The sequence below is a fragment of the Gobio gobio genome (genome assembly GCF_949357685.1).
Source record: "Gobio gobio genome assembly, chromosome: 11".
Lineage (NCBI taxonomy): Eukaryota > Metazoa > Chordata > Actinopteri > Cypriniformes > Gobionidae > Gobio > Gobio gobio.
The window spans coordinates 57711038-57723537 of record NC_137104.1 but is presented as its reverse complement, the minus strand read 5'-3'; the positions used below and the strand labels follow the sequence as shown (position 1 = coordinate 57723537).

At 41.9% G+C, this 12500-nt stretch overlaps 1 protein-coding gene across 1 annotated transcript in view; it reads left to right on the top strand.

Annotated features, from left to right (window-relative positions):
* Window positions 1-7658: 7658 nt before the first annotated feature.
* The window catches only part of col14a1b (collagen, type XIV, alpha 1b), a gene marked incomplete at its 5' end in the record, with an annotated part of 106209 nt that continues 101367 nt past the window's right edge, over window positions 7659-12500 (top strand). The window contains 2 exons of the mRNA XM_079828618.1: window positions 7659-7719; window positions 8066-8140. Coding sequence (XP_079684744.1) covers window positions 7659-7719; window positions 8066-8140 — 136 coding nt within the window. The remainder of the gene's footprint in view (window positions 7720-8065; window positions 8141-12500) is intronic.

The window sequence follows — 12500 nt, the reverse complement described above, 5'->3', positions numbered from 1 at the left end:
CGAGCGCCTGCAGTTGATTTGGATATTCTCGGTATGATCAACTGGCCAGAGTTTAGAGAGTGCAGTAGACGTGATGGAGTATAATGTGTTAAGAGCTCGCTCAAGTACTGGAGATAAACCATTTAGTGCTTTGTAAGTAATAAGCAAGATTTTAAAATGTATGCGATGTTTAATAGGCAGCCAGTGCAGTGTTGACAGAACTGGGCTAATATGGTCACACTTCCTGGTTCTAGTAGAACTGGAGCTGCTGCGTTTTGGACCAGCTGGAGTTTATTTATTAGGCGAGCAGGGCAACCACCCAGTAGAGCATTACAATAATCTACAGCTCATGAACATTACAATAATCTACAGCTCATCAACATTACAATAATCTACAGCTCATCAACATTACAATAATCTACAGCTCATCAACATTACAATAATCTACAGCTCATGAGCATTACAATAATCTACAGCTCATCAACATTACAATAATCTACAGCTCATGAGCATTACAATAATCTACAGCTCATCAACATTACAATAATCTACAGCTCATCAACATTACAATAATCTACAGCTCATGAACATTACAATAATCTACAGCTCATCAACATTACAATAATCTACAGCTCATCAACATTACAATAATCTACAGCTCATCAACATTACAATAATCTACAGCTCATGAGCATTACAATAATCTACAGCTCATCAACATTACAATAATCTACAGCTCATGAGCATTACAATAATCTACAGCTCATCAACATTACAATAATCTACAGCTCATCAACATTACAATAATCTACAGCTCATTAACATTACAATAATCTACAGCTCATGATCATTACAATAATCTACAGCTCATGAACATTACAATAATCTACAGCTCATGAACATTACAATAATCTACAGCTCATGAACATTACAATAATCTACAGCTCATCAACATTACAATAATCTACAGCTCATCAACATTACAATAATCTACAGCTCATCAACATTACAATAATCTACAGCTCATGAGCATTACAATAATCTACAGCTCATCAACATTACAATAATCTACAGCTCATGAGCATTACAATAATCTACAGCTCATCAACATTACAATAATCTACAGCTCATCAACATTACAATAATCTACAGCTCATCAACATTACAATAATCTACAGCTCATCAACATTACAATAATCTACAGCTCATGAACATTACAATAATCTACAGCTCATGAACATTACAATAATCTACAGCTCATCAACATTACAATAATCTACAGCTCATCAACATTACAATAATCTACAGCTCATCAACATTACAATAATCTACAGCTCATCAACATTACAATAATCTACAGCTCATCAACATTACAATAATCTACAGCTCATCATCATTACAATAATCTACAGCTCATGAGCATTACAATAATCTACAGCTCATGAACATTACAATAATCTACAGCTCATGAACATTACAATAATCTACAGCTCATCAACATTACAATAATCTACAGCTCATCAACATTACAATAATCTACAGCTCATGAGCATTACAATAATCTACAGCTCATCAACATTACAATAATCTACAGCTCATGAACATTACAATAATCTACAGCTCATCAACATTACAATAATCTACAGCTCATCAACATTACAATAATCTACAGCTCATGAGCATTACAATAATCTACAGCTCATCAACATTACAATAATCTACAGCTCATGAGCATTACAATAATCTACAGCTCATCAACATTACAATAATCTACAGCTCATCAACATTACAATAATCTACAGCTCATCAACATTACAATAATCTACAGCTCATGAACATTACAATAATCTACAGCTCATCAACATTACAATAATCTACAGCTCATGAGCATTACAATAATCTACAGCTCATGAACATTACAATAATCTACAGCTCATGAACATTACAATAATCTACAGCTCATGAACATTACAATAATCTACAGCTCATCAACATTACAATAATCTACAGCTCATCAACATTACAATAATCTACAGCTCATCAACATTACAATAATCTACAGCTCATGAGCATTACAATAATCTACAGCTCATCAACATTACAATAATCGACAGCTCATGAGCATTACAATAATCTACAGCTCATCAACATTACAATAATCTACAGCTCATCAACATTACAATAATCTACAGCTCATCAACATTACAATAATCTACAGCTCATGATCATTACAATAATCTACAGCTCATCAACATTACAATAATCTACAGCTCATCAACATTACAATAATCTACAGCTCATCAACATTACAATAATCTACAGCTCATCAACATTACAATAATCTACAGCTCATCAACATTACAATAATCTACAGCTCATCAACATTACAATAATCTACAGCTCATCAACATTACAATAATCTACAGCTCATCATCATTACAATAATCTACAGCTCATGAACATTACAATAATCTACAGCTCATCAACATTACAATAATCTACAGCTCATCAACATTACAATAATCTACAGCTCATCAACATTACAATAATCTACAGCTCATGAACATTACAATAATCTACAGCTCATCAACATTACAATAATCTACAGCTCATGAACATTACAATAATCTACAGCTCATCAACATTACAATAATCTACAGCTCATCAACATTACAATAATCTACAGCTCATCAACATTACAATAATCTACAGCTCATCAACATTACAATAATCTACAGTTCATCAACATTACAATAATCTACAGTTCATCAACATTACAATAATCTACAGCTCATCAACATTACAATAATCTACAGTTCATCAACATTACAATAATCTACAGCTCATGAACATTACAATAATCTACAGCTCATGAACATTACAATAATCTACAGCTCATGAACATTACAATAATCTACAGCTCATCAACATTACAATAATCTACAGCTCATGAACATTACAATAATCTACAGCTCAACAACATTACAATAATCTACAGCTCATGAACATTACAATAATCTACAGCTCATCAACATTACAATAATCTACAGCTCATCAACATTACAATAATCTACAGCTCATGAACATTACAATAATCTACAGCTCAACAACATTACAATAATCTACAGCTCAACAACATTACAATAATCTACAGCTCATGAACATTACAATAATCTACAGCTCAACAACATTACAATAATCTACAGCTCATGAACATTACAATAATCTACAGCTCATGAACATTACAATAATCTACAGCTCAACAACATTACAATAATCTACAGCTCAACAACATTACAATAATCTACAGCTCAACAACATTACAATAATCTACAGCTCATGAACATTACAATAATCTACAGCTCAACAACATTACAATAATCTACAGCTCATCAACATTACAATAATCTACAGCTCAACAACATTACAATAATCTACAGCTCATGAACATTACAATAATCTACAGCTCATCAACATTACAATAATCTACAGCTCATCAACATTACAATAATCTACAGCTCATCAACATTACAATAATCTACAGCTCATCAACATTACAATAATCTACAGCTCATGAGCATTACAATAATCTACAGCTCATCAACATTACAATAATCGACAGCTCATGAGCATTACAATAATCTACAGCTCATCAACATTACAATAATCTACAGCTCATCAACATTACAATAATCTACAGCTCATCAACATTACAATAATCTACAGCTCATGATCATTACAATAATCTACAGCTCATCAACATTACAATAATCTACAGCTCATCAACATTACAATAATCTACAGCTCATCAACATTACAATAATCTACAGCTCATCAACATTACAATAATCTACAGCTCATCAACATTACAATAATCTACAGCTCATCAACATTACAATAATCTACAGCTCATCAACATTACAATAATCTACAGCTCATCATCATTACAATAATCTACAGCTCATGAACATTACAATAATCTACAGCTCATCAACATTACAATAATCTACAGCTCATCAACATTACAATAATCTACAGCTCATCAACATTACAATAATCTACAGCTCATGAACATTACAATAATCTACAGCTCATCAACATTACAATAATCTACAGCTCATGAACATTACAATAATCTACAGCTCATCAACATTACAATAATCTACAGCTCATCAACATTACAATAATCTACAGCTCATCAACATTACAATAATCTACAGCTCATCAACATTACAATAATCTACAGTTCATCAACATTACAATAATCTACAGTTCATCAACATTACAATAATCTACAGCTCATCAACATTACAATAATCTACAGTTCATCAACATTACAATAATCTACAGCTCATGAACATTACAATAATCTACAGCTCATGAACATTACAATAATCTACAGCTCATGAACATTACAATAATCTACAGCTCATCAACATTACAATAATCTACAGCTCATGAACATTACAATAATCTACAGCTCAACAACATTACAATAATCTACAGCTCATGAACATTACAATAATCTACAGCTCATCAACATTACAATAATCTACAGCTCATCAACATTACAATAATCTACAGCTCATGAACATTACAATAATCTACAGCTCAACAACATTACAATAATCTACAGCTCAACAACATTACAATAATCTACAGCTCATGAACATTACAATAATCTACAGCTCAACAACATTACAATAATCTACAGCTCATGAACATTACAATAATCTACAGCTCATGAACATTACAATAATCTACAGCTCAACAACATTACAATAATCTACAGCTCAACAACATTACAATAATCTACAGCTCATCAACATTACAATAATCTACAGCTCATGAACATTACAATAATCTACAGCTCATCAACATTACAATAATCTACAGCTCATCAACATTACAATAATCTACAGCTCATCAACATTACAATAATCTACAGCTCAACAACATTACAATAATCTACAGCTCATGAACATTACAATAATCTACAGCTCATCAACATTACAATAATCTACAGCTCATCAACATTACAATAATCTACAGCTCATCAACATTACAATAATCTACAGCTCATGAACGACTCAACTCACTGTTCAGCATTTTGCATTGAGAGCATGAGCCGTAATTTAGATATATTTTTAAGATGGTAGAATGCAGTTTTACAGATGCTAGAAACGTGGCTTTCAGACGAGAGATTGGTATCAAAGAGCTCACCCAGGTTCCTCACTGACCAGAGCACTGGACAGAGCATCAAGTGTTAGACAGTATTCTAGGTCACTACTTGTGGAGCTTAAGTCCAATAATTAAAAATTCAGTTTTTTCTGAATTGAGTTGCAGGAAATGACTGGTCATCAATGTTTTATATCAGCTCTGCATTCCGTTAATCTTGTGAATTGGTAAGTTTCTTCAGGGCGTGAAGAAATATAGAGCTGAGTATCGTCAGCATAACAATGAAAACTAACGCCATGCTTCCTAATGATATCTCCCAGTGGTAGCATGTACAGGGTGAAGAGCAGCGGTCCTAGCACTGAGCCCTGTGGTACTCCATACTGAACTTGTGCTCGCTGGGACATCTCTTCATTTACTGCTACAAACTGATAACGGTCACATAGGTGTGATTTAAACCAGGTACAGGACAGCAGTAATACAGGATGACCAAGTCAGTAATATTGGTCAAGTTTAGATGAAAGACTACAGAGACAGAGCTCATGTCTGATCTTCATAATCTCGTTTGCTGCTCTAGATATGATATGACGGATTATGAAGCGGTGATGGAAACACTCACCCAGCGGCTTCATGTCAGACAGATGAGTTGTGTGTGTGTGTGTGTGTGTGTATGTGTGAGTGATTGTCAGGCTCATGACCTGCGGATGGAGCACATTCCAGTGTGCCAGTGCGGACACATCCAGCGCCGCTCCATCTGCTCATTCACACTAACTCTACTCCTGCCACATCTCACACACAACTTACTACAGCGCTTCTGCTGCCTGAGTATCTCACCAGGATTCTGTAGTATCATTCAAAATCACTCAAACACAATAAACACATTCTCAACATCTGTCCAGATCATTACTAAACCTTTACTTCAGGGACTGAACTGTGTCTGTAACACATTGTATATTAGCTGTGTGTGAAGAGCCTTGGTGATATCCTTCATCACTGTATGACAACCACACACACACACACACACACACACACACACACACACACATGTTGGGTTTTCATGTTTTATGGGGACTTTCCATAGGTGTAATGGTTTTTATACCGTACATACCGTATATTCTATCCCCCTACACTGCCCCTGCCCCTAAACCTACCCATCACACACACACACACACACACACACACACACACACACACACACACACACACACACACACACACACACACACACACACACACACACACACACACACACACACACACACACACACACACACACACACACACACACACACACACACACACACACACACACTGCCCCTGCCCCTAAACCTACCCATCACACACACACACACACACACACACACACACACACACACACTACCCCTGCCCCTAAACCTACCCATCACAGGAGACATTCTGCATTTTTACATTTTCAAAAAACATCACTTAGTCTGATTTATAAGATGTTTTCCTCATGGGGACCTAAAAATGTCCCCACAAGGATGAGGATTTTGGATATTGCCATCTTTGCGGGGACATTTTGTCCCCATAACGTAGGGATTACCAGTCCACACACACACACACACACACACACACACACACACACACACACACACACACACACACACACACACACACACACACACACACACACACACACACACACTCATCTGTGAGCCTGACTGTTGTTTGTCTGTAGACTTTGTGTAGACACTTAATATGTAAACATAAAGACACAATATATGAGCTGATTTACAGCCGAAGTCAATCAGTGTTTTCCTATTATTACTGTAAAGCTGCTTTGAAACATTCTGTGTGGTATAAAGTGCTATAACAGTATAAGTGACTTGTCTGGAGTCGTAAGGGAATGGTTTGTACAATTGAGAAAGCTGTAAATGTGTCTGTCAGAGGCGGGTTAGCTCGTTTAATCCCCATTCACCAGCTTCCTTTCACGTTTACGCTCCTTTCATTGTTTCTCTGTATATTTACACAACCCATGGACAGAATGAAACCTGTAAGTGAGCTTAACAGTGAGGAGAAAGTGAAACGCGACAGTATTATGCTAATGGCGGTGTCTGAGGTAAGATATGCCTGTGTTCCCGCGCGCGGAGCCCCAATCAGAGCCGTTAGAGAGTTTAATTAAAGGGCGGGAACGACTCGCGCCTCTGAGGGCGGGAGGATTCTCGGAGCGGTGTGTGCGCGCGCTCCGGCTGCTCAGATCCATTCTCCTCATCTGATCCTACACTGCGTGTGTGCTGTAACAGACGGTGAGTGTGTGTGTGTGTGTGTGATACTGTCTGATTGAGTAGAATAATTTAAACTACAAGTAACACTGCGCTTAAATGAAACATGCAGTTTCTTTCTAACTTGTACTGATGTGTGTGTGAATTGTGCTGTTTGTACTGGTGATGTTCCTTTGACACACTCGTGTCTGCTGAGTAGATGTAAACAATGACTGAAGTGTGTGTGTGTGTGTGTGTGTTGTGTGTTTATCAGCTGAGAGGATGCGGGTTCGAGCGCTGCTGATCCTGATGCTCACGTCAGTCCTCATCGCGCATGCGCAAGGTAAGTCCGTCTGTCGCGATTTCTGTCAGTGTATTGTGTTCGGTACTTGATATATTGTGCCATCATATCTCTCTGTTACGTTATCTATATTGTTGTAATGTACTTTCTATTACGAATAGTTCTGTCTTATTCTATTCATATATCTATTTCATTCACCATATTTTAAGTCACCTTTTCAATTTCCCCTGATCAAAAAGGACCATTTTCAGATTCCCTGTATTAGTTTGTTTCCTTTCACTGCTTAACGTCTCCTGGAGCGCTGTAGATCTTCTCCGCTTAGATCCTTTATGAGCCTAGAGTGTGTTTATAGCTGTGTCTTGAGTAGCTGTAGCATTCCCTCTGTCAGGAGCCGCTGATGACCTGGAGCGCGTCCAGAAAACACGTTCAGATCTGCTCAAATACCAGCCACCGCACCTCAGGTGTCAGTCACAGCTCAGCCACTACTATAACCATAGAGCGGGAGTAATCATACTATAACCATAGAGCAGGAGTAATCATACTATAACCATAGAGCGGGAGTAATCATACTATAACCATAGAGCAGGAGTAATCATACTATAACTATAACCATAGAGTGTTAGTAATCATACTATAACTATAACCCTAGAGCAGGAGTAATCATACTATAACTATAACCCTAGAGCGTTAGTAATCATACTATAACTATAACCATAGAGCGGGAGTAATCATACTATAACCATAGAGCAGGAGTAATCATACTATAACCATAGAGCGGGAGTAATCATACTATAACCATAGAGCAGGAGTAATCATACTATAACTATAACCATAGAGTGTTAGTAATCATACTATAACTATAACCCTAGAGCAGGAGTAATCATACTATAACTATAACCCTAGAGCGTTAGTAATCATACTATAACTATAACCCTAGAGCAGGAGTAATCATACTATAACTATAACCCTAGAGCGTTAGTAATCATACTATAACTATAACCATAGAGTGTTAGTAATCATACTATAACTATAACCATAGAGTGTTAGTAATCATACTATAACTATAACCCTAGAGCGTTAGTAATCATACTATAACTATAACCATAGAGCTGGAGTAATCATGCTATAACTATAACCCTAGAGCAGGAGTAATCATACTATAACTATAACCCTAGAGTGTTAGTAATCATACTATAACTATAACCATAGAAGAGCAAGATCGTCACTGACATCCAATCAGAATCGACTAAAGCTGGACTGTCAATAGATTACAATTTGTAGTCATTATTAATCGACACTTATCGTGAACTCAAACGTACATCATTGATCTCGTTTAACTCCAAAAGGACACCAAAAAATATCAGGAGTCCATTTAATTCAGCACACATGAAAAGAAGAAACTGTTTCAAAGGGGCAGATGTGATGTTGTGGAACACCAGGGGACGATTCATGTTCCTCTAGTATACAGTACACACACACACGCACACACACACACACACACACACACACACACACACACACACACACACACACACACACACACACACACACACACACACACACACACACACACACACACACACTGCTTGGCTGAAGACAGCCACTGTTAGGATTTAAACAGGCTAATGCTCAAGAGTCAATGATTCGATCATTATTGCAGTGATTATTATGTTTCTAGCATCTTAAATGTGCAGCGGTTCCCTTTCGTTCAGTCACTCCGAGTAACGTCAGTAGCTGACGAATGGGGGTTTCGCTTAGAAGCCAATCACCTTTGAGCTCTAACAAAACGAGCCAATGGCATGAAAATGCCATGGGTCTCCGGAATTTGCATAATGCAAGCCCGCCCAACCGCGTGGGTAAAAAGGGCGTCGCATAGCAATCTTGCATCATGTTACCTGCTTCAGAGCCGACATTACAGCCTGAGCGTGTTTACCTCTTCAAGACGAGCAGCTCCCCAGAGTGTTGGTGTGACAGCGTGTTCCAGCGAGACTCGTATTCCTGTCTGATCTGTGCATCTGATCTCCCTGCGATGCAGCTGTGTCCGCAGAGCGCTTCAACATGGTGTGGTGACCCTAAGCACCCGTCCAAAGCCTGTGGGTTTACGTCTACTCTGGTGGCGGAGACCTACAGAGCCGCGGGCCAAGCCGCGTCCGCTTTGCATGCCATGGCTGTGCTGCAGGTCTAACATGCGACGAAGGTGACTGTGTGCTCTCTAGGTCAGGTGATGTCCACTTCGGTGGTCCAGGAGCGCCATCTGTGGCTCAACCTGGCTGATGTGCGGGAAGCTGAGCGGACCCGGTTCCTCAATTCCCCCATATCACAGGATGGGCTATTCGGCGGGGCGGTTGAGGATTTCACCCAACAATTCTCAACTGCTAAGGAGCAGACTGAGGCTATTAAACATGTCCTGCCCCGGCGGTCCCCTGCTGCCTCCACCCAGCCGCCGGCTCAGGTGCCTCAGCCTGCTCCCCTCCAGCGACTCCCGCTCCTCCAGCGACTCCCGGCCCTCCCGCCGGCCCCAGCAGCAGCCTTCCGGGGAGTCCGCGAAACCATGGTGGGTGGCAACGCCCCTGTCATGCGTGCGGAGATCGACACCCTACTGGCGAAGGGTGCGGTCGAGATCGTCCCTCCAGCCGAGATGGAGTCGGGGTTCTACAGCCCCTACTTCACCGTACCCAAGAAAAACGGTGGGTCACGGCCAATCCTGGACTTGTGCGTCTTGAACCGAACCCTTCACAGGCTTCCGTTCAAGATGCTCACAGCCAAGCGCATTTTCGAATGCGTGCGGCCGATGGATTGGTTTGCAGTGCTCGACCTGGAGGACGCGTACTTTTATTTCTCCATCCTTCCTCGACACAGACCGTTCCTACGGTTTGCCCTCGAGGGGCGGGCATTTCAGTACGCTGTCCTCCCATTCGTGTTAGCCCTGTCTCCTCGCGTCTTCACGAAGGTCCTCAAGGCAGCCCTTGTGCCACTCAGGCAACACGGGGTACGCATCCTGAACTATCTCGATGACTGGCTGATACTAGGTCACTCTCAGGATCAGGTGTGCGAACACAGAGACCTAGTGCTCCAGCACCTCGCCCGTCTGGGCCTTTCGGTCAACTGGGAGAAGAGCAAACTCTGTCCAGTGCAGAGGATCTCTTTTCTCGGTATAGAAATCGACTCGGTCGCATGCATGCTCAGCTCACGAGCGAGTATGCACAGTCTCTGCTGACTTTCCATTCAAGGGCAAGAGTGCGTTTCTACTGAAGTACTTTCAGAGGCTCTGGGGCATATGGCATCCGCAGCCGCGGTCACGCCGCTCGGCTTGCTTCATATGAGACCGCTTTAGCACTGGCTCCGCGATCGAGTCCCGAGATGGGCATGGCAACAGGGCACGCTGCGGGTCCCAGTCACTCGCGTCTGCCGTCAGACTTTCACCCTGTGGTCGAACCTCAGTTTTCTACCGGCAGGTGTTCCCTTAGAACGAGTTTCCAGGCATATTGTTGTCTCAACAGATGCCTCTGCCACGGGCTGGGGTGCCATGGTCAATGGACAAGCAGCCGCGGGCTCCTGGAGAGGACCCCAGCACGCATGGCATGTCAATTGCCTCGAGTTGCTGGCCGTACATCTTGCCCTGCACCGCTTCCGAGCCCTGCTGAAGGACAAGCACGTTCTGGTCCGAACAGACAACACGGCGACAGTAGCGTACATCAACCGACAAGATGGTCTACGCTCCCGCCGGATGTCGCAACTCACCCGCCATCTCATCCTATGGAGTCAGAAGCATCTGAGGTCGCTTCGTGCCGTTCACATCCCGGGAGAACTGAACCGTGCAGCCGATGAGCTGTCACGTGTTCAGACGCTGCCGGGGGAATGACGTCTCCATCCCCAGACAGTTCAGATGATTTGGGAACAGTTCGGGGACGCGCAGATAGATCTCTTCCCATTGCCGCTGGTATTATTCCCTGACCGAGGGGACTCTCGACACGGATGCACTGGCGCACAGCTGGCCGAGGGACCTGCGCAAATATGCGTTTCCCCCAGTGAGCCTTCTCGCACAGGTCCTGTGCAAGATCAGGGAGGACAAGGAGCAGGTCCTCATGGTTGCCCCGTATTGGCCCGGCCGGACCTGGTTCTCAGAACTGGTGCTCCTTGCGACAGCCCCTCACTGGGCCTATTCCTCTGAGGAGGGATCTTCTGACTCAGAGACGGGGCACCCGCGTCCCGACCTGTGGAACCTACACGTGTGGGCCCTGGACGGGAAGCGGCAGGTTTGAGTACCCTACCACCTCAGGTGGTGGCTACCATCACTTCCGCTAGGGCAGAGTCTATGAGACAGGCCTATGCGTTGAAGTGGAACCTCTTCGTCACCTGGTGCTCTTCTCGCCGAGAAGACCCCTGGAAATACCCGATCGGGTCCGTGCTCTCCTTCCTCCAAGAAGGGTTGGAGCGAAGGCTGTCTCCCTCCACCCTGAAGGTTTATGTGGCCACTATATCGGCCCATCATGACCTAGTGGATTCCAAAACGGTTGGACAGCACAACCTGGTCAGCAGGTTCTTGAGGGGGGCGAGGAGGCTAAATCCGCCTCGCCCTCCTCAGACGCCCTCTTGGGACCTCGCAGTGGTCTTATCAGCCCTGCAGAGAGCTCCCTTTTAGCCTTTGCAATCAGTCAAGCTTAAAATCCTGTCAATGAAGACAGCACTCCTGGTTGCACTGGCCTCCATCAAGAGGGTAGGGGACCTGCAGGCATTTTCGGTTGACGAAGCGTGCCTGGAATTCGGGCTGGCCGATTCTCACATGATCCTGAGACCCCGGCCTGGATACGTGCCCAAGGTTC